At 37.5% G+C, this 23,109-nt stretch overlaps 2 protein-coding genes across 6 annotated transcripts; both read right to left on the reverse strand.

Moving 5' to 3' along the window:
• Positions 1-1,912: 1,912 nt before the first annotated feature.
• LOC133631910 (natterin-3-like) lies at positions 1,913-9,349 on the reverse strand. 4 transcript variants are annotated; one of them, XM_062024094.1, is made up of 4 exons: positions 9,253-9,349; positions 6,651-6,781; positions 6,292-6,388; positions 1,913-3,021 (listed from the first exon to the last, which is right to left on the reverse strand). In XM_062024094.1, exons 3-4 carry the CDS (start codon positions 6,386-6,388, stop codon positions 1,934-1,936), a joined length of 1,185 nt encoding a protein of 394 aa, XP_061880078.1. In that variant the 5' UTR covers positions 6,651-6,781; positions 9,253-9,349; the 3' UTR covers positions 1,913-1,933. The 4 variants fall into 4 exon arrangements, with proteins under 4 accessions (XP_061880078.1, XP_061880077.1, XP_061880079.1 ...); XM_062024093.1 differs by having other exon boundaries at positions 9,168-9,313; XM_062024095.1 differs by lacking the exon at positions 9,253-9,349 and adding an exon at positions 7,605-7,681.
• Positions 9,350-14,898: 5,549 nt separating this feature from the next.
• LOC133631911 (natterin-3-like) lies at positions 14,899-20,855 on the reverse strand. Of its 2 annotated transcripts, XM_062024097.1 has the most exons (4): positions 19,782-20,855; positions 18,745-18,825; positions 16,083-16,179; positions 14,899-16,014 (listed from the first exon to the last, which is right to left on the reverse strand). In XM_062024097.1, exons 1-4 carry the CDS (start codon positions 19,896-19,898, stop codon positions 14,927-14,929), a joined length of 1,383 nt encoding a protein of 460 aa, XP_061880081.1. In that variant the 5' UTR covers positions 19,899-20,855; the 3' UTR covers positions 14,899-14,926. The 2 variants fall into 2 exon arrangements, with proteins under 2 accessions (XP_061880081.1, XP_061880082.1); XM_062024098.1 differs by lacking the exons at positions 18,745-18,825; positions 19,782-20,855 and adding an exon at positions 18,111-18,727.
• Positions 20,856-23,109: the final 2,254 nt, after the last annotated feature.

The following is a 23,109-nucleotide window of genomic DNA, read 5'->3' on the forward strand; positions in this document are numbered from 1 at the left end:
AAACTGGTGGGGTTCGGTACCTCCAACAAGGTTAAGAACCACTGCCTTAGAATCATATTTTGTGATACTTGACGCATGTTAACATGCTTACGTTAGCATGCTAGATTTTTAGCTAATTTTGGAGGCGTACGGCTAAGAGGTATTTTGGTACTCGACGCATGCTAACTGTTATCATGGTAACGATAGCATATAAGAATGTTGTTGTGTACATGTCACATTCATGTACACGGTTTGTATTTTGGTAATTGACGCCTACTTACTGTTAGCATGCTCACATTAGCATGTCAGCAGTTTTTAGCTATTTTTGGAGGTATACACCACAGAGTCAGATATTTTAGTACTCCATGCATGTTTACGGTTAGCATGCTAACATTAAAGGCCTACTGAAAGCCACTACTACTGACCACGCAGTCTGATAGTTTATATATCAATGATGAAATGTTAACATTGCAACACATGCCAATACGGCCGGGTTAACTTATAAAGTGCAATTTTAAATTTCCCGCCACACTTCCGGTTGAAAACGTCTAGATATGATGACATGTGCGCGTGACATAAACGGTTGATACGGAAGTATTGGTACTCCATTGAATACAATACAAAAAAGCTCTGTTTTCATTTCAAAATTCCACAGTATTCTGGACATCTGTGTTGGTGAATCTTTTGCAATTTGTTTAATGAACATTGGAGACTGCTAAGAAGAAAGTTGTAGGTGGGATCGGTGTATTAGCGGCGGACTACAGCAACACAGCCAGGAGGACAGAAATGGATAGCAGACGCGCTAGCCGGCGAACTCACCTTAACTTCCTCCGTCTCGCCGACCGCACATGTGATCGGGTGAAGTCCTTCGTCGCACCGTCGATCGCTGGAACGCAGGTGAGCACAGGTGTTGATGAGCAGATGAGGGCTGGCTGGCGTAGGTGGATAGCTAATGTATTTAGCATAGCTCTGTGAGGTCCGGTTGCTAAGTTAGCTTCAATGGCGTCGTTAGCAACAGCATTGCTAAGCTTCGCCAGGCTGGAAAGCATTAACCGTGTAGTTACATGTCCATGGTTTAATAGTATTGTTGATCTTCTGTCTATCCTTCCAGTCAGGGATTTATTTATTTTGTTTCTATATGCAGTTAAGCACGATGCTATCACGTTAGCTCCATAGCTAAAGTGTTTCGTCAATGTATTGTCGTGGAGATAAAAGTCACTGTGAATGTCCATTTCGCGTTCTCCACTCTCATTTTCAAGAGGATATAGTATCCGAGGTGGTTTAAAATACAAATCCGTGATCCACAATAGAAAAAGGAGAGAGTGTGGAATCCAATGAGCCAGCTTGTACCTAGGTTACGGTCAGAGTGAAAAAAGATGTGTCTTGCACTGCATTCTAGTCCTTCACTCTAACGTTCCTCATCCACAAATCTTTCATCCTCGCTCAAATTAATGGGGTAATCGTCGCTTTCTCGGTCCGAATCGCTCTAGCTGCATTGAAAACAATAGGAAAATGTGAGGAGCCTCTGAACTGACAACGTCACGCTACTTCCGGTAGGGGCAAGGCTTTTTTTTTATATCAGATACCAAAAGTTGCGATATTTATCGTCGTTGTTCTCTACTAAATCCTTTCAGCAAAAATATGGCAATATCGCGAAATGATCAAGTATGACACATAGAATGGATCTGCTATCCCCGTTTAAATAAAAAAAATTCATTTCAGTAGGCCTTTAACATGTTAGCATTTTTAGCTATTTTTTCCGGTTTACACCACAGAGTCAGACACTTTGGTACTTGACGCTTACTAATTGTTAAATCATATTGTTTTGTTACCTGACGTTTTTTGGCTAGTGTGCTAACTGGTAGCATTTCAGTTAGCATTTAGCATTTTCAAGCAACTTCTACTGAAATCGTCTTTATTTAGCATGGACACAAAAAACAAGGAGACGGATGGTTCATTGTTGAGGGGGAGAACAAGGAAGGGTCTCCGGCACGGGCTGACACCTCTCCACCACGGCATTGATCTCGCCCACGCTCACGTCGTCGTAGGTGCCTGTGATGGACGTCCAGCGGGTGTCCCCGTTGTGGTCGGTGCGGCTGAGCCGGGCCGTGAAGGGGATGTCGGCGCTCATCTTCCTGCCGTCCATCCTGACGCTGCAGGAGAAGTTGGGCGGCACCATCAGTTCCACGCTGACCGAGTGGCTGATGGCCTCCACCACGCTGGTCCCCTCCGAGAAGGTCACCAGCTGCTCCTTGGTGAAGTCGACGGTCCCGGGGCCCAGGATGGGCACCCTGGCCTTCATGGTGGACACAGAGCCGTTGCGGGTTTCTTTGCCGGTCTCCCAGGTTTTCTCTGTAGCGCTGGTCTTCTCTAGGCTGACCGTCTTCGTCACGGCGCCGCACTCCAGGTTGGTGACTTTGGCCATCTGCAGGGTCTCCGGGGGATGGTGGAAGAGCTCCATGCGGTCCACGGCGTACTCCACGTGGGAGATGTGCTGACTGTACACGTCTGTGTTGATGGCTAGGACCTGGTACTTCTTGTACCAGTACTCCTCGCCCTCCCAGGGCAGGAAGAAGGCCTCGTGCTGGCTCACCACCTTGCCAAGGCCGTACTTGTTCTTGCCCACGAAGATGTCCACCTGGTTGCAGGTACTGACGGCGTACCGTGGGACGGACCCGTACGAGTCCTCCACCCACTCCAGAAACTCAAAGTGATCCACGTTGACCAGCACCTCAAACTTGGACGAGGCGTACTCTTTGTCGGCGTAGGAGTAGTGACAGAAGTCGCCTTTGCTGGCCGTGAAGAAACCTGCCTCGCAGTTGACTTTGCACACGTAGTCCGTGCGCTCCGTGTAGCCGTTAAAGATGGCCACCGCCCCGTCGGGCAGGGAACCATTCCACGACACCCATCTGAGGTTGCTGTGTTCTCTGAACACGTGGGAGGAGTCTGACGTCTCCTCGGGTTTTTGGGTCTGGATGACGGTCGGATTCTTCATGGCCTCCCTGGAAGGGACGACTTCCCCCAGCGTGGCCTTTAGCCATGCTGCCGGACAACAACGCACGTTAGCATAGCATTCATTATGGGAGCATTTTATTTGTTTTTTTTACTATTCGGTTTTCATTCAACCTTTTGGAACAAAAAACCCCGGGACCACTGCATCTAGTTAGTTACTTTGTTAGATAGCTAGTTGGCTACTTAGTTTGTTTTAATAGTTAGTTACTAAGTTAGTTATGTAGCTAAATTGTTAGATATATAGCAAGAAATTATTAATTTAGTTAGTTATTTATGTATTTAGTGAGGTAGATAGCTAGTTGGTTACTTAGCTTGCTATTTAGTTAGCCAACTAATTAGTTATTTAGCTAGATTAATATTTAGTAAGTTAGCATCTTAGTTAGCTATTTACTTAGTTACTTCGCAAACTACAGTGTTGGTTAGTTAGTTTTCTAGTTAATTAGTGATTTAGCTGGGAAGTTATTTAGAAAGGCAATTACTTTGTTCATAGTTATTTAGCTGGTTACTTAGTTATTGACAAACTAGTTAGTTGGTTTGATAGCGAGTTAGTTAATAACTTAGTTGAATAGCTGATTTGTTGATTCAGCTGGTTAGTTTATAATATACTGTACCTAGTTAGTTGATTAGTTAACTTGTTAGTTTGCCATATATTTAATAACTTTGTTAGTTATCTGGTTAGTTAATTAGCTAGTTATTTAATCATGTTCTTAGTTATTTAGTTAGTTTGGTAACTCTGCAGTTTTCTGCTTAGATAGCTAGCTTGTTTGCTATTTAGCTGGTTAGTTATGTAACCAGATATCTTCCTAGTGTGTTTGTCGTTTTGCTAGCTAGTTATTTATTTAGTTAATGTATTGGTTAGATAGTTAATTTGTTATTTAGCTAGTTAGTTTTTTTAACTAGTTCATTAGTAATATGCCTGGTTAGTTAGCTAATTAATTAGCCAGTTAGTCAATAACTTAGTTAGTTACCAAGTCATCTGAATAGTTAGATAGTTATACATCAAGTTAATGTATTGATTAGATGGTTAATTTGTTATTTAGCTATTTAGTTATACAACTAGTTTGTTAGTAATCTACCTAGTTAGTTAGCTAATTAATCAGCCAGTTAGTCGATCACTTAGTTAGTTACCAAGTCATCTGGATAGTTAGCTGGTTAATTAGATCACTTGTTAGTTATTTAACTAGTTATTAAGTTAATTACATAGTTATTTATGTACAAATTGTGTTCCTTATGCTAGCTAGTTAGTTATATAGCTAGCTTGATGACACTATGCTAGTTAATAACTAATTTAGTTAACTGAGAAGATAGTTAGTTAGTTAGTTAGTTTGTTAACATCCAGCTACTTACTTACTAAGTTAGTTAGCTGGGAAGTTAGTTTGTTAACTACTTTTAAAAAAATATGATTTAGTTAGGTTGTTAGTTAGCTTTATATTTAATCACTTACTTGAATAGGTAGTTATATGGCTTGTTAATAGATATACAGTATAGATAGGTAATCAGTTTGTTAGCTATTAAGTTAGCTCATTGGTTAGTTAGTTCGATAGCTAGCTTGTTAGTTATTTAGCTAGTTATTAGCTTAATTATTGAGTTATTTGTCTATGTATTTTGCTAGCTAGTTAGTTATTTAGTTGACTTGACAGATATCTAAATATTTAAATACTTAGTTTATTAGGCAGTTATATGGCTTATTAGTTAACTACATAGGTAGTTAATCAGTTTGTTAACTATTAAGTTGGCTATTTTTTAGTTAGTTGGATAGCTAGCTTGTTAGTTATTTAGCTATTTATTAGGTTAATTATTGAGTTATTTGTCTATGTATTTTGTTTGTATTTTGCTAGCTAGTTAGTTATTTAGTTAGCTTGTTAGATAGATAGATATTAGGTAGTTATATGGCTTGTTAGTTAACTACATACGTAGTTAATCAGTTTGTTAGCTATTAATTTGGCTAATTTGTTAGTTAGAACGATAGGTAGTTTGTTAGGTATTTAGCTAGTTATTAAGTTAATTATTTTGTTATTTATCTATGTATTTAGTTTGTAACTTGCTAGCTAGTTAGTTATTTAGTTAGCTTGTTGGATAGCTAAATATTCAATCACTTAGTTGATTAGGTAGTTATATGGCTTGTTAGTTAACTACATAGGTAGTTAATCAGTTTGTTATCAATTTAGTTGGGTTGTGAGTTTGTTCGATAGCTAGTTTGTTAGTTATTTAGCTAGTTATTAAGTTAATTATTTAGTTATTTGTCTATGTATTTTGTTTGTAATTTGCTAGCTAGTTAGTTATACAGTTAGCTTGTTGAATAGCTAAATATTTAATCACTTAGTTGATTAGGTAGTTATATGGCTTGTTAGTTAACTACATAGGTAGTTAATCAGTTTGTTAGCTATTAAGTTGGCTAATTTGTTAGTTACTTCGATAGCTACTTTCTCAGTTATTTAGCTAGTTATTAAGTTAATTATTTAGTTATTTGTCTATGTATTTTGTTTGTATTTTGCTAGCTAGTTAGCCATATAGTTAGCTTGTTGAATAGCTAAATATTTAATCACTTAGTTGATTAGGGAGTTAAATGGCTTTTTAGTTAATACATAGGTAGTTAATCAGTTTGTTAGCTATTAAGTTGGCTAATTTGTTAGTTAGTTCGATAGCTAGTTTGTTAGTTATTTAGCTAGTTATTAAGTTAATTATTTTGTTATTTATCTATGTATTATGTTTGTATTTTGCTATCTAGTTAGTTATTTAATTAGCCTGTTGAATAGCTAAATATATAATCACTTAGTTGATTAGGTTGTTATATGGCTCGTTAGTTGACTACATAGGTAGTTAATCAGTTTGTTAGCTATTAAGTTGGCTAATTTGTTAGTTAGTTCGCTAGCTAGCTTGTTAGTTATTTAGCTAGTTCTTAAGTTAATTATTTAGTTATTATTTTGATAGCTAGTTAGTTATTTAGTTAGCTTGTTGGATATTTAGCTAGTTCAGTACCTAGCTATTTAGCAAGTTATAAGACAAGTTAGCTAGATAGCTTGTTAGCAGCTAACTAGTTTATTACTCAGATAGTTAGCCAGTTCGCTGGGGAAGTTATTTATTTATTTATTCCTTGCCTTCCGCCTGAATGCAGCTGGGATAGGCTCCAGCGACCCAAAAGGGACGAGCGGTATTTATTTAGTTAGTTAGCATTGTAGATATAACACACAACCATACTGGAGACGGGGAAGAAGTCGGACTTTGGTGAGGATCCGGATACAAGTGTGCAGCATGGCGCGATAGCGACGCTAACCTGGTTAGGGTCATGACGTGACTCACCGGACGGGCCCTGAAGTCGGGGGACGCCAAGAGGGTCCGACTGCAGCGTGGGGCCGCAGAAGTGAAGCAGAACCAGGAGGACAACACACCCGGTCATCTGCACACAAACAGCACATTTTATTTTTATACACCTTCAAAATGGAAGTTACTAAAAAAAAAAAACACATCAAGTAGCTCACTAGTGCAGTTCTCTTTGCAGCCTGTAGGAGGCAGCAAAGCTCAGATGAAAAAAAAAATTCTGAGGTTTTTTTTTGTGTCTAAAAGTGATCTTATTGTGTTACAATATTCAAATCTTTTTCTGTCATTCTTTCCGAATCTTTTCATAGCGCGCCCGAGAGCGAGCAAAGGAGGAGATTTACCTTGACAGCTTCCTTCCTTCCGCGCCGCCGTCGCCTTCGCCGCCGTCAGCCAGCCTTTAAAAGCCGGGAGCCTCGTTATTGCCCCCAATAAAGGTGCGCACGTTGACCCTGCGCTCAGTCCCACTTTGACTCTGCAGTGTTCAAGGGAAAAGGTGATAACGACCATAGAATCAATCAATCCATGTTTATTTATACAGCCCTAAATCACGAGTGTCTCAAAGGGCTGCACAAGCCACAACGACATCCTCGGTTCAGAGCCCACATAAGGGCAAGGAAAAACTCACAACCCAGTGGGACGTCGATGTGAATGACTATGAGAAACCTTGGAGAGGACCAGGTGCTACCTTCTGTCCTGGCTGATCAGTTCAACATTTTTTAGTTTTTTTTTTTTTTTTAAAACAAAATGCTAACAGCTAGCATGCTATCAACCTGCAAGGATACAGTAACATTGGAACTGTGTCAATATACATGTGCTAAAGTGCTAAATCCCCATTTGATATCAGTTAGCTAGCACTTAATTGATCATCTGGCTCGTTAATAAAAAAAATTAAAAAAAAGTTTTTTATTTTATTTTTTTACTTTTTGTTTAGTTTTTTGCTCTATGCTTTTTTAACCTGTAAAGCACTTTGGTTCAATTTAAAAGTTGTTGAAAACGTGCTATATAAAAAAAGTTGACTTGACTTTTTATTTAGCCTGCTCGTTAGTTACTTTGGTAGCTAGTTAGTTTATTATCATTCATATAACTAGTTAGTTAGTAAGCTACCTACTTAGCTATTTAGTTAGATCATTATTTAGCTCGGTAGTTAATTCCATAGTTAGTTGAAGTTATCTGGCTAATCAGTTAGTAAAATATTACGTTAACTACTTATTAACGGGTACTGCGTGGCACAGTTGGGAGAGCGGCCGTGCCAGCAACCTGAGGATTCCTGGTTCGATTCCCCACCTACTACCAACCTCGTCACGTCTGTTGTGTCCTTGAGCAAGACACTTCACCCTTGCTCCTGATGGGTCGTGGTTAGCGCCTTGCATGGCAGCTCCCGCCATCAGTCTGTGAATGTGTGTGTGAATGGGTGAATGTGGAAATACTGTCAAAGCGCTATACAAGTATAACCCATTTACCACTTTACCATTTATTAATTAATATGCTTCATTTGTGTTATTTTGCTAGCTCGTTAGTTATAAAGCTATTTAGTTAGCTTGTATATAGCTAGTATGTTCATTACATAGTTAGTTAGCAAGTTATCTGGCTAATTACATGTATTTAGTTAACTAGATAGCTAGTTAGTTAACATGTTAGGTATTTAGCTAGCTATTAGGCTTATTTATCTACCTATTTTGTTTGTTATTTTGCTAGCTAGTTAGTTATTTAGCCTGTTAGATATTTAGTTAGCTTGTAGGTAGCCAGCTAGCTTGTTTATTACATACTCAGTTGGCAAGTTATCTTGGAGTTAGTTTATCTGATAGGTTAACTATTAGGTTAACTACATTCTTATTTATCCACCTTGTTTGTTTGTTATTTTGCTAGCTAGTTAGTTATGTAGTTAGGTAGCTAGCTGGTTCATTGCATAGTTGGTTAGCAAGTTATCTTTATCTGACTAATTATTTTGTAACTTGATAGCTAGTTAGTTAGTCTGTTAGCTAGCTATTAAGATAGCTATGTAGCTATTTAGCTACCCATTTTGTTTGTTATTTTGCTACCTAGTTAGTTATGTAGTTAGGTAGCTAGCTGGTTCATTGCATAGTTGGTTAGCAAGTTATCTGACTCATTATTTTGTAACTTGATAGCTAGTTAGCTAGTTAGTTAGTCTGCTAACTAGCTATTAAGATAGCTATGTAGCTATTTAGCTACCCAGTTTGTTTGTTATTTTGCTAGCTAGTTAGTTATGTAGTTATGTAGCTAGCTGGTTCATTACATAGTTGGTTAGCAAGTTATCTGACTCATTATTTTGTAACTTGATAGCTAGTTAGCAAGTTAGTTAGTCTGTTAGCTAGCTATTAAGATAGCTATGTAGCTATTTAGCTACCCAGTTTGTTTGTTATTTTGCTAGCTAGTTAGTTATTTAGCCTGTTAGATATTTAGTTAGCTTGTAGGTAGTCAGCTAGCTTGTTTATTACATACTTAGTTGGCAAGTTATCTTGCAAGTTAGTCGATCTGTTCGGTTAGCTATTAGGTTGACTACATACTTATTTATCTACCTCGTTTGTTTGTTATTTTGCTAGCTACTTAGTTATGTAGTTAGGTAGCTGGCTGGTTCATTACATAGTTGGTTATCAAGTTATCTGACTAATTAGTTTGTAACTTGATAGCTAGTTAGTTAGCCTGTTAGCTAGCTATTAGGTTAACTATGTAGTTATTTAGCTACCCAGTTTGTTTGTTATTCTGCTAGCTAGTTAGTGATTTAGCCTGTTAGATATTTAGTTAGCTTTTAGGTTAGCTAGCTAGTTCATTGATTAGTGTGTTAGCAGAGTTATATGACATTGTGATGTGCTACGATGCAATGATTTAGTTTTTCTCACCGATATCATATATACCGATCTTACCGATACTGTCCAGCATTTCATTTTCCGATACCAACATCAACCGATACGGATATCTACAAACCGAAGGCAAAGCTCTGAGATAATTCCACGTCATCTCAAGCTAGCCAGCATGTTTCCCTGTGGGGCACGGCGCAGTTTGATGAGGTCATCCAGTTAGCATCAGCCATTGATTGGCATCGGCAGAAGGAACGATACGGATTGAAGCCGATATTTCATTTGCACGCCAATATTGGCTGATGAGGTCAGTAATATCATCGCACATCCTATTCAATGCTAAAGTTAGCACCTGGCCAGATAAACACTGAATGCTACAGTGGTTGTGGAGCTAAAATGCTAACAGTTAGCTTAGTTAGAATGCCAAGAAGGTTACCGTAGCAAAATGCTGAGGTCAGCTTGGAAGTTTTTTTTAGGTTTTTTTTAAAGTTTATGATATTTAATAAATGAGGACAAGATAGTGGAGGAGGTGATAAGTGAAGGTGGGAACAAAGTGATTAGATTTCACTAACAATGTCAAGGTCACCTTCTTCCTTCTGCGTGTGTGTGTGTGTGTGTGTGTGTGTGTGTGTGTGTGTGTGTGTGTGTGTGTGTGTGTGTGTGTGTGTGTGTGTGTGTGTGTGTGTGTGTGTGTGTGTGTGTGTGTGTGTGTGTGTGTGTGTGTGTGTGTATTTAGTGAGCGTTAAGTCCCGGGGACCCAAAAGGGTCTCAGTCATTAACGTGTTAAAATAAGTCATATATTTGTATTATTATTATTTTTTCAACACCTAAATATCTACAGATTAACTTCAGATCCATTTGTTGCCTTCCGGTTTTAATTTTCATGTTTTATGTCATTTTTGTTTTCATAGAAAACTGCATTTTTTGTGGCAAAATATGCAATAATTTCTCCAAAACATTTTCCAAAGTGGAATATTTGATGTAAAGTAATTGGAGACTTAAATAGGTCAACAATTCATAACAACATTAATTTTGATTCTTTATTATTTTTTGAACAATGCCCATTTAAAAAAAAAAATCACACTAAAAGTCTCAGGGACCCAAAAGGGTCTCAGTCATAAAGTGTTAAAATACGTCATATAATATAATTTTTTTCTTTCAACACTTAAATATCTAAAGTATAGATTAACTTCGGGTCCATTTGTTGCCATTAAGTTAGAATTTTTTGTTTTATAATGTTTTTTCCAAAGAAAAGTGAGAGCATCAAAATATTTTTGATAATGTTGATAAAATAAAAACAATTAGAAAAATAAAAATAAACAAGTGGTAGAAAACATATAGATGGATGGATAGATAAATAAAATAAAATATAATAAAATAAAATAAACATTTTGAAATTATTTTGAAAGGGTCAAAAGATTTTTGATATTGTTAATAAAATAATTAAAAAATAAAATAAAATAAACAAGTGATAGAAAACATATAGATGGATGGATGGATAAATATTAAAATAAAATAAAATATAATAAAATAAATAAAACATTTTGAAATTATTTTGTGAGAGGGTCAAAATATTTTTGATAATGTTGATCAAATTAAAAAAATGATGAAATAAAAATAAACAAGTGGTAGAAAACGTATAGACTGGCTGCTTTCCAAGTCAAATGAAAATGGCTAAGGTAATTCCGCTCTTCAAAAGTGACAGCAAACATGCTTTCACCAATTACAGACCAATCTCTCTTTTGCCTCAGTTCTCGAAAATCTTAGAGAAACTATTTAACTCTCGACTTGAATCTTTTCTTGAGAAGCATCATCTAATCAATGACGGTCAGTATGGCTTTAGGTCCAAACAAACAACCTCAATGGCGATAACTGAAGCTATTGAAGAAATGACTAATGCATTGGAGCATAAAAGATATGCAGTTGGTATCTTTATTGATCTAAAGAAAGCCTTTGATACCATTAATCATTCAATTCTACTAGATAAAATGGGAAGATATGGAATTAGTTGGCTGGCTGGAGACTGGTTAAAAAGTTATTTAACAGGGAGGGTACAGTTTGTTAAAATGGGTAAATTTTTATCTGATACTCTTGGCATTGCTTGTGGTGTCCCCCAAGGGTCCGTGTTGGGGCCAAAACTGTTTAATGTATATATTAATGATATGTTTAATACATCCAAAGTACTGAAATGTATACTATTTGCAGACGACACAAATATATTCTACAGTAGTGATGACTATAATGAGCTCATAAATACAGTAAACACAGAACTAAACATAGTAAAAAAAAAATGGATGGACACAAATAAATGATCTTTGAATATAAATACAACTAAGATAGTGATGTTTGGAAATCGCAACATAACGTCTGAACAGAAAATAAGTATTGATGGTACCCAAATTGAAATCGTAAATGAGAATACATTTTTGGGAGTAATAATTGATAGCAAACTATCATGGAAACCTCATGTCAGACACATTAAAACAAAAAACTCCAAAAGCCTCTCAATTATAAACAAAGCAAAACTATGCCTCAATGAAAATGCACTCCGTACTCTATACTGCACCTTGGTACTGCCATACCTTACATACTGTGTTGAAGTATGGGAGAATACTTACCACAACACAATTCATCCTCTGATCATGTTACAGAAAAGAGCAGTGCGGATCATTCACAACGCTGTTTTTTTTAGAACATACTCATAATCTGTTTATGCAATCAAAGTTGATCAAATTTGATGACCTTGTTAAATATATAATACATTAATAATCTTATATAAAGCATTTAATAAATTATTGCCGCCTAATCTACAACGTTTTTTTATAAGACGAGTGCAGGCTCATAACTTGAGAGGCTTTGGATATTTCTCATTGCCGAGAGCTCAAACCACTCGTAAACGTTTTTGTGTGTCTGTGTGCGGAGTAAAACTATGGAACACACTGGACTTACAACACAAGCAATGCCAAACTATTAATCGATTTAAACTATTATACAAACATGGGGTCTGGTTCACATATAGAGATGAGGGTCTTTAATTTGACCTGCTGTTGTACTCTCTCTCATAGTGTTAACATGTGCTCAATGTTTCCTTACCTTTATTGCTATGTTGTCTATTACCATTGTTGCTATGTTGTCTATTACCATTGTTGGTATATTCATAATTCCTACATTGTTGATACAAATGATTGTTACAGTGTAATAATTATTGTTACCTGTGGTAATGCCACTATGATACAACATTTGTATTATAATCTTTGAACAAAGTAAGAGTGAAACTCATGTGAATAATCGCTGAATGGAGAACTGGGGGTGGGATTAAATAAGTTATCTTCTTCCCACTCCCTTTCAGGCAAAACTGGACAATCATGCATTACATACTATACATTACCTTTTGCACTAAATTAATCTATATTATTATGTGTTGTCAACTTTGTACTTCTATATATCATTGCCTGAAATAAATAAATAAATGAAAAAAAAGAAAAATGGATGGATGAATAAAAAAATAAAATAAAATATGATCAAATAAAATAAACATTTTGAAATTATTTTGAGAGGGTCAAAATATTTGTGATAATTGTAATAAAATAAAAATAATAATAAAAATAAACAAGTGGTAGAAAATGTATGGATGGATGGATCAATAAATAAATAAATTAAAAAAATAATAATAAAATAAAATTTTTAAAATTATTTTGTAAGAGGGTCAAAATATTTTTGATAATGTTAATAACATTTAAAAAAATGTCAAATAAAAATAAACAAGTGGTAGAAAATGTATAGATGGATGGATGGATAAATCCATCCATCCATTCATTTTCTACCGCTTGTCCTTTTTGGGGTCGCGGGGGGTTGGATGGATAAATATTTTTTATAATTCTTTCAAAGAAAACTGCCTTTTTTGTGGCAAAATATGCAGTATTTCCCCGAAACATGTTCCAAAGTGGAATATTTGATGTGAAGTAATTGGAGACTTAGATAGGTCAACAATTCATAACAACATTAATTTTGATTCTCTATTATTTTTTGAACAATGCCAATTAAAAAAAAAATTAAAATCACACTAAAAGTCTCAGGGACCCAAAAGGGTCTCAGTCATAAAGTGTTAAAATACGTCATATATTATAATTTTTTTCTTTCAACACTTAAATATCTAAAGTATAGATTAACTTCGGGTACATTTGTTGCCATTAAGTTTGAACTTTTAGTTTTATAATATTTTTCCAAATAAAACTTTATTTTGAAATTATTTTGTGAGAGGGTCAAAATATTTTTGATAATGTTGATAAAATTATAAAAAAAAGATAAAATAAAATTAAACAAGTGGTAGAAAATGTATGGGTGGATGGATGGATGGATGGATTAATAAAAATAAATAAATAAAATAAAATAAAATAAACATTTTGAAATTATTTTGAGAGGGTCAAAATATTTTTGATAATGTTAATAACATTAAAAATAAATAAAAATTAAAAAAGTGGTAGAAAATGTATAGATGGATGGATGGATAAATATGTTTTATAATATTTTCAAAGAAAATTGCCTTTTTTTCCCCGAAACATTTTCCAAAGTGGAATATTTGATGTGAAGTAATTGCACGCTCATATAGGTCAATAATTCATAACAGCCTTAATTTTGTTTCAATATTATTTTTCTGAACAATGTCAGTAAAAAAAAAAAATCACACTAAATATCTTGGGGACCCAAAAGGGTCTCAGCCATTAAAGTGTTAAAATGAGTCATATATTATAATTTTTTTCTTTCAACACTTAAATATCTACAGTATAGATTAACTTCAGGTCCATCTGTTGCCATTAAATTTTAATTTTGTATGTTGTATGTCATTTTTTTCTGAATAAAAACATGTTTTTTTTGTGGCAAAATATACAATATTTTCCCCAAAACATTTTCCAAAGTGAAATATTTGATGTGAAGTAATTGGAGACCTAAATATGTCAACAATTCATAACAACATCGATTTTGATTAATTTTTTTTTTTTTTAACAATGTCAGTTAAAAAAAAAACACACTAAAGGTCTTGGGGACCCAAAAGAATCTCAGCCATTAACGTGTTAAAAAAAAGTCATATATTATTATTTTTTGCTTTCAACACTTAAATATATATAGATTAACTTCAGGTCCATCTGTTGCCATTAAATTTGAATTTTTAGTTTTATGTAATTTTTTTCCAAAGAAAACTTTGTTATTTTGAAATTATTTTGTGAGAGGGTCAAAATAGTTTTGATAATGTTAATACAATTTAAAAAAAGATAAAATAAAAAAATAAACACGCTGTAGAAAATTGATAGATGGATGAATGGATGGTTGGATGGATGGATTGATAAATAAATGAACAAATGAATTAATAATTTTAATTTTGAAATTATTTTTGGAGTGGTTAAAAATATTTTCGATTATGAAAAAAGCATAAAATAAAAATAAACAAGTGGTAGAAAATGGATAGATGGATGCTAGATGGATGGATAAACAAATAAATAAATTAAAACAATTAAGAAAAAAATAAATAAAAATAAATTATTTTGTGAGAAGTTCTAAATATGTAAAATTAAAAATAACAATTAAAAACAAAATAAAGACAAAAATAAAAAAAACATTTTATAATTTTTTTGTGAGAAGGTCAAAATAGTATTGACAATAATAACAATAAAAAAACAAAACAATAATAGTAAAAAATGTTTAATAAATGATAATGATTATTATACCATGAAAGATTTCCAGGATAAAGAAAAGAGTCTCGGGTTTTTTTGTTACGTTTTTATTGACAACTCAGCAAACAGAGTTCACGGGCACGGCTTGGCGTTGGCGACGGGCTCACAGCGGTCCACCACAGCGCGCACCTCTCCAATCTGGACGCCGTCGTACGTTCCTGAGATGGACGTCCACTGGGTGTCTCCGTTGCGGTACGTGCGGCTGAGGCGCGCCGTGTACGGGATGTCGGCCTTGACCCTGCGGCCCTCCATGCGCACCCTGCAGGAGTGGTTGGGGGCCACGCGGAGCTCCACGGACACGGAGTGGCTGAGCGCCTCCACCGCCGTGGTCCCTCGCGAGAACTGCAGCGTCTTCTCGCCGCTCAGCTCCAAGCCGCCGGAGCCGATGAGCGGGATTTTGGCGGTGATGCTGCCGGCGACGCCCAGCATGGTGGCCCGGCCGATGCTCCAGGTGGTCTCCGTCTCCGTGGTCTTGGAGATGGTGACGGTCTTCTGCACCGCCTGACACTCGTTGTTGGTGATCCCGGAGATGCGCATGGTCTCGGGTGGGTACTGGAAGATGGCCACCTGGTCCAGGTCGTAGTCCACGTCAGAGATGTGCTGCTGGTAGGCGTCCCGGTTGATGGTCAAGACCTGGTACTTCTTGTACCAGTACTCCTCGCCCTCCCACGGCAGGAAGAAGGCCTCGAACTGGGGGACCACCTTGCCCAGGCCGTACTTGTTCTTGCCCACGTAGATGCCCGCCCCCAGGCAGGTTCTGACCGAGTGTTGGGGCACGGACCCGTAAGAACCCTCTTTCCACTCCAAGAACTCAAAGTTGTCTCTGTTGGTCAGAATCTGGAACTCGGGGGCATAGTACTCGCGGTCTCCGTAGGGGTAGCGGCAGTAGGGTCCCAGGGCGGCGTTGTAGAAGCCGGACTCGCACTTGTACTGGCACACGTAGTCGGTGCGCTCGCTGTAGCCGTTGTAGATCGCCACGGCGCCGTTGGGCAGCGAGCCGTTCCACGGGCGCCACTCCAGGTTGACGTTGTCGCCGAAAATGAAGGAGGAAGGCAGGTCGTCCCGCTGCTCCAGGTCGGCCGGGGTGGCGGGACCCGAAGCGGCGGCGCCGGCGCTCTGGACGGGCTGGCGACCCTCCAGCTCGGGGTTCAGGAGGGAGACTGCGGTACAAGGACGGGTCAGACTTTTATTTTGAAAAGACCTCAAAGAAGGGGAGGACGATGCTGACCTTTCCGGCGCTCAGAACTTTTCTGGACAATGTCCTGCAGACCCGCCCAGGCCCCGCCCATCAGGAAGCAACACAACAGGAGAGACCACGCCTTCATCTGTCAATCAAACACAACCCCTCGTTAAATATTCATGATCAATGATCGTTTTCCAGACTTTATTGACACGATGAGTGACATGACCATTAGCATGATCATTGACATGATAATTAACACGATAATAGACATGATCATTGACATGATAATTAACACCTTGATTGACATGATGATTGACATGATCATCAACATGATTATTAACATGATAATTAACACAATGATAGACATGTGATAACCAACATGATAATTAACATGTCAATTAACATATTTACCATGAAGATTGGAATTATGATTGACATCATAATTAACATGATAATTAAGGTGATGATTAAGTTAATAATTAAGATGATGATTAAGATGATAATTAGGATGATAATTAGGATGATAATTGACATGATAATTAAGATGATAATTAGGATGATAACTGAGACGATAATTGACATGATAATTAAGATGCTAAGTCAGTTGAAAATTAGGATGATAATTAGGATGATAACCGAGACAATAATTGACATGATAATTAGGATTATAATTAGGATGATAACTAAGACAAAATTTGACATTATAATTAAGATGATAATTAGAATGATAACTGAGACGATAATTGACATGATAATTAGGATGATATTTAGGATGATAATTAAGATGACAGTTGGGATGATAATTGAGACGATCATTGACATGATAATAGGATGATAACTGAGACAATATTTGACATGATGATTAGGATGACAATTAAGATGATGATTAAGATGATAATTAGCATGATAACTGAGACGATAATTGACATGATGATTAGGATGATGATTAGGATGATACCTGAGACGATAATTGACACGATAATTAGGATGATAACTGAGACGATAATTGACCTGATAATTAGGTCGATAACTGAGACGATAATTGACTTGATAATTAATATGCTAATTAGGATGACCACTGAGACGATAATTGACACGATGATTAAGATGATAATTAGGATGATGATTAAGATGATAATTGACATGTTAATTAGGATGATAACTGAGACAATAATTGACTTGATAATTAATATGCTAAATAGGATGACAACAGACGATAATAGACACAATGATTAAGATGATATTTAGGATGATGATTAAGATGATAATTAAGATGATAAATAGGACCATAACTGAGACGATAATTGACATGATAATTAGGATGATAATTAAGATGATAATTAGGATGATAACTCAGACGATAATTGACATAATTGACATGATAATTAAGATGATAATTAGGATGATAACTCAGACGATAATTGACATAATTGACATGATAATTAGGACGGTAATTAGGATGATAACTGAGACGATAATTGACATGATAATTACGATGATGACTGAAACGATAATTGACACGATAATTAGGATGATAACTGAGACGATAATTGATATGATAACTGAGACGATAATTGACGTGATAATTAGGATGACAACTGGAAGATAATTGACATGATAATTAAGGTGATAACTGAGATGATAATTGACATGATAATTAAGATGCTAATTAGGATGATAATTAAGATGATAATTAGGATGATAATAAGGATGCTAATTAGGACGACAACTAAAACGATAATTGACATGATTATTAAGATGATAATTAGGATGATAACTGAGACGATAATTGACATGATAATTAAGATGATAATTAGGATGATGACTGAGACAATAATTGACATGATAATTAGGATGGTAAATAAGATGATAATGAAGATGATAACTCAGACGATAATTTACACGATAATTGACATGATAATTAGAATGATAATTAAGATGATAGTTAGGATGATAACTCAGACGATAATTGACATGATAATTAGGATGATAACTGAGACGATAATTGACATGATAATTAAGATGATAATTAGGATGATAATTGACACGATGCTGGTGTTGTGTAGAACTCACCTTGCTGCTGGTCCACTGAGTGCTGCTGCACCTGTCCTGCTTTTATACGCGCACGTTTACAACCCAGCCATAAATTCACGTCAACACAACGCAACCCAATCACAAGCTACTTTTTTACATTTAGCTGCACAATCTAAAACATTTTCATTACATTTAGCTACACAATCTAAAACATATTTTTACATTTAGCTACACAATACAGTTAGATGGCTCAAAAGGTAACACGGGGGTTTATGCAAGAGGGTACCGAATGAAGTGACCTTCCGGTGTCAAGTGCACATCATCAGAACATTTGGAGGCCGTCATGTTCGCTAATCTTTTTACTACACAAACAATCCAGGATAAGATTGAGGATGATTAACGTGACAAGACAACAGTGGCCGGGTCAAAGTGCACGGGATATTGCGTAACTTCAGATCGGCATCGGGTCATGTGGCGACGTCAGCTGGTGTAACGTATGAAATACTGAGGATCCGACAGAGACGAGGGTAAGGGAAAGTCTCTCTGACGATTCGAAGCACTAATGGGATGAGGGCCCAGCTACTTGTCTCCAAGAAAGTCCATGGACTCAGGAAACCACTACCCCCCAAAATGACCATATTGGTTCCCAAAAACACCCCACAAAAGAACTTACCCAGTTTCTCCAAAACATCAGGGATGATGTACCCAAAGAGTTTGGGGGTGTGGCAAAGGGCGGATCTCTTTTGGAATCATTCTGAAATGAGCACACCATTAATCATAGGGGCTACTTAATTTCTTTTGAGACCTTCCCAACCCCATCCAGGGCCTGAATGGGTGAAATCGGACCTCAGGCTAGGGTTGGGTAAAGGATAGTTGAGTTTTTCCAGAAGCTTTGAATCACTTATAAGACGAGACTGGGACTTTTATGAACACTTTTTCACCCAAAAAGGATTCATTTGTATTCAAGAAAATCCATTGACTAAGGAAATGACTAACAGACCTGAAGGTCACAAATAACCCCCCAAAAGGCCCATAGTCCCCAATAAGGCCCGGTTACTCCAAAAGTTCAGAGATGTACTCAAAGAGTTTGGGGGTGTGGCCAAGGCATGAGCCTTTTTGGATGCATTCTGAAATGAGCACAGGGGACATTTATCATAGGGGTCACTTAAGTTCTTTTGAGACCTTAGAGGACCTTTTAGGACCATATTCCCCTAGAAGTCCCCAGAAACTCAAAAAATGTCCAGTTACTCCCAAAGGTCAGCGATGTACCTAAAGAGTTTGGGGGTGTGGTTGGATTCATTCTGAAATGAGCACACCATTGATCATGGTTGGGCTTGGTCAAAAATAGGACTCAGATGCAGAATAGGGGACAATCCAGCAGGCTCTTATTTTGAAAGCTACTTTTCACCTCCTTAGTCAGGGCAACACAACATAGGCTTTAATCTGACAACTCGGCGAAAAAGGTTCCACAATAAAGGAACAACTGAAAATCACTCCGAAAGGAGGAAACAAAAAATATCAATAGAGAACTATACTTAGCGCAGTATATCAGCTATGAAATTTATCAATAACAAAAGACACTCCAAAAGGAGGGAGAAACAATGGCTGTACAACTTATTCACTGTTTCTTATCTAGAAAAATAGTTAACAAAAAATGTCACTCAAAAAATTGAGGAAAGAGAAGAACTGTAGGAAAAAACTGAAACTCACCACTTTGGCTGCAAAACTAAATAACCAAAAATCACTCTGCTGAGGAGGAGAAAAGGAAAACTCAAAATACCAACAAGGGAATTCAGGATCAGGATACATGAGACAAGGCTTGGGCATGAAGCTAGAGAGACATGAAATAACGCGACATTCTGGCACAGAACAAAGTGAGGCGTGGGCTTATAAGACACATGGGGGTAATGGGGAACAGGTGGAAACAATCACGGATCAGGGATGACGTCAGACTGATGACACAAAAGGAAGGGCAAGTGACCTGAAACGAGAGGAGAGTTACTTTTCAAACTAAAACATGAAATTCACAAGACAAAAAACCAAGACAAGACATCCCTCACAACCGTAACAATCATGGGCCCCGAGGGTTCTTTTGAGACCTTCTCGGCCCCACCCAGGGCTTAAATAGGTTAAATTGGACCTCTGTTTTGGCGTAGGGTAAGGAGAAGTGGAGTTTCTCAGAATGTTTGAAGCACTTATAAAATGGGGCTAGGACTTACTTTTTCAAGTGGCACAAAAAGGATTGGGGTCTATATACTTGTATCCAAGATAGTCTATGGACTCAGAAAATGAATAATATACCCAAAGGTCCCAAAGTATCCAAAGAGGACTATCTTACCCCAAAAAGTCCCAAAGGGCCCCAATACAGACTTAGCCCTTAAAGCCCTGGGGCTCCAGAAGGTCTGAGACGTACCTATGGGGGCAGGCACCCCAGTTATCATTGGGTATTTGGGTTCTTTCGAGACCTTCCCAGACCCTAAATGAGTACAATTGAGACCTTGTAGATAGTTTGTAAAAATAAAAAACACGGGCTAAGATTAAGGTTGTAAAAAATGACAAAAAATAACCCACAGAGGGCAGGAAAAGAGAGTGTCCCGGCATTGCCGAGTACCCTTTCACACAGACTCCAGTTTGCTGAGGACTGTACACAATGAGTTTATTCTTCAAATTGATCAGCTCAGTGATTGACAGATGATAAGGCATGATTTACAGGAAGTCAAGCAATCACCTTGAAGACATAATCATCAATCAATCAGTCAAATTGACAATGGATGCCGAGTGGATACGGTTAATAATGTGAGAGTCCAGTCCATAGTGGGGCCAGCAGGGGATCATCTTGCATGTAGACCAGGGGTGTCAAACTCAAATACAGAGTGGGCCAAAATTTAAAACTGAACAAGTTGAACAAATTAACCTTTTAATAGGGACCCAAACAAGTTTTGCATTGAATATTGAACAAGCAAGGCTTATATAACTTTATAGTGACATGCAAAATCCAGTTTAAAATAATAATAAAATAATAATTAAAAAATATCAATGGCATAACAAATACAATTTAAATAAAAATGTAATGCCTTTTTTCTATTTGCAGCCTTCTGAGATAAATATCAACATTAACTTTTTCCACAGGCTAATAAATTGGAAAATAAAATAAAAATGAATAAACCAACCATTCAGGACTTTAAACTGCTCAGTTTGCAACACACTGATCTGATCTGATGTGCCCAAGCCAGATACCTGACATCTTTTCTTGGATGCTAGTTCATTAATGTCGGGGCTCAGGCTTTGAGCTGAGGCAACCTTCATTATCCAACCAAGGTGTTCATCAGTCATTATATCTCGTAGTCCAGTGGTCCCCAACTTTTTGTAGCTGGGGACCGGCTTTTCTTCTCCCCCCCAAAAAGAAATACAATCATGTGTGCTTACGGACTGTATCCCTGCAGATTGTATTGATATATATTGATATATAATGTATATATTGTGTTTTTTATGTTGATTTAATAAAAAATAAAAATAAAAATAAAACGTTTTTTTTTTGTTTGTTTTTTTTTAAAATTTCTTGCGCAGTCCGGTACCAATCGGTCCGCGGACCGGTACCGGGCCACAGCCCGGTGGTTGGGGACCACTGTCGTAGTCCACCCGGACCACAGTCTTAGGGCGTGCCTTAGAGGCACTGCCTTTATCGTCCTCTATGAGCTGTCGTCACGTTCGCTTTTCATCCATTCTAACTACGTGCTGGCCCAGTCACAAGATATGTGCGGCTTCTGTATGAACACACACGGGAATGCAACGCATACTTGATCAACAGCGATACACATTACACTGAGGGTGCCCGTATAAACAACTTTAAAACTGTTAGAAATATACGCCACACTGTGAATACACACCAAACAAGAATGACAAACACATATGCTAACTCTTCCGGGACGCTACAATATACACCCCCGCTACCACCGCACCTTGTAGCGTCCTGGAAGAGTTAGTGCTGCAATGGGTTCTGGGTATTTGTTCTGTTGGGTTTATGTTGTGTTACGGTGCGGATGTTCTCCCGAAATGTGTTTGTCATTCTTGTTTGGTGTGGGTTCACAGTGTGGCGTATATTTCTAACAAAACTTAAAGTTGTTTATACGGCAACTCTCATTGTAACTTGTATCGCTGTTGATCAAGTATGCGTTGCATTCACTTGTTTGAGCGTGCAGAAGCCGCACATATAATGTGACTGGGCCAGCACACGTTGGACTGGATGAAAAGCGGATGTGACGATTTTCGGGAGGGGCACTGAAATCTGGGACTCTCCCGGGAGTGTTGGCAAGTATGAAAATTAGCGGTGAATGCGTTGTAACCGTGGCACCGCCGCTGAATATAATCGGCGGGCCAGCTCTAGTGTTAATTTGATATCACCTCAAGGGCCAAGTGAAATTACACGGCGGGCCAGAGTTTGACACCCATGATGTAGACCAATAGGCAGCACAGAGACGACACCAACTGATGCAAACAGGAGTGGTCCATCCTGGGTCTTGACTTTGAACAGCTAGCGCATCATCCGTGAGGGCTGATCCGGAGCAAAAAAGAGAGACAGCAGATCAACTGGTCTAAAAAGGGGTCTATTTAAAGGCTAAAGTAAAGAAATTAGTTTTAAGACAGGACTTAAATGCTTCTACTGAGGTGGCATATCTAGCTGTTACCGGTAGGGTATTCTAGAGTACCGGAGCCCGAATAGAAAACCCTCTAAAGCCTGCAGACTTTTTTGGGGCTTTGGTAATCACTAATAAGCCGGAGTTCTTTCAAAATGTTAGTGGACATCCATTGTTTAATTTCATTTAGTAACGCCTCCAGATGACTACAATCTGGCGTGTTGGTTAGTTTTAGGGACATGTAGAGTTGGGTCGCAACAGCATAACAGTGGAAGCTAACACCATATTTGTGTATGATGTCACCTAGTGGCAGCATGTAGATGCTGAAGAGTGCAGGGCCAAGAACTGAACCCTATGAAACTCTGCATGTTACCGTAACATACTCCAAGGTCACATTGTTATGG

The sequence above is a fragment of the Entelurus aequoreus genome, linkage group LG17 (genome assembly GCF_033978785.1).
Source record: "Entelurus aequoreus isolate RoL-2023_Sb linkage group LG17, RoL_Eaeq_v1.1, whole genome shotgun sequence".
Taxonomy (NCBI): Eukaryota; Metazoa; Chordata; class Actinopteri; order Syngnathiformes; family Syngnathidae; genus Entelurus; species Entelurus aequoreus.

Bases quoted from the DNA above. Each gene is read 5' to 3' on its own strand.
- LOC133631910 (XM_062024094.1), bottom strand. From the start codon at position 6,388: ATGACCGGGTGTGTTGTCCTCCTGGTTCTGCTTCACTTCTGCGGCCCC. The intron at 3,022-6,291 runs GTGAGTCACGTC...GTTGTCCGGCAG, and splicing joins CCGACTTCAGGGCCCGTCCG to CATGGCTAAAGGCCACGCTG.
- LOC133631911 (XM_062024097.1), bottom strand. From the start codon at position 19,898: ATGCCCAAGCCTTGTCTCATGTATCCTGATCCTGAATTCCCTTGTTGG. The intron at 18,826-19,781 runs GTGAGTTTCAGT...TGCTCATTTCAG, and splicing joins TTAGTTTTGCAGCCAAAGTG to AATGATTCCAAAAGAGATCC. The intron at 16,015-16,082 runs GTCAGCATCGTC...CTTGTACCGCAG, and splicing joins AAGTTCTGAGCGCCGGAAAG to TCTCCCTCCTGAACCCCGAG.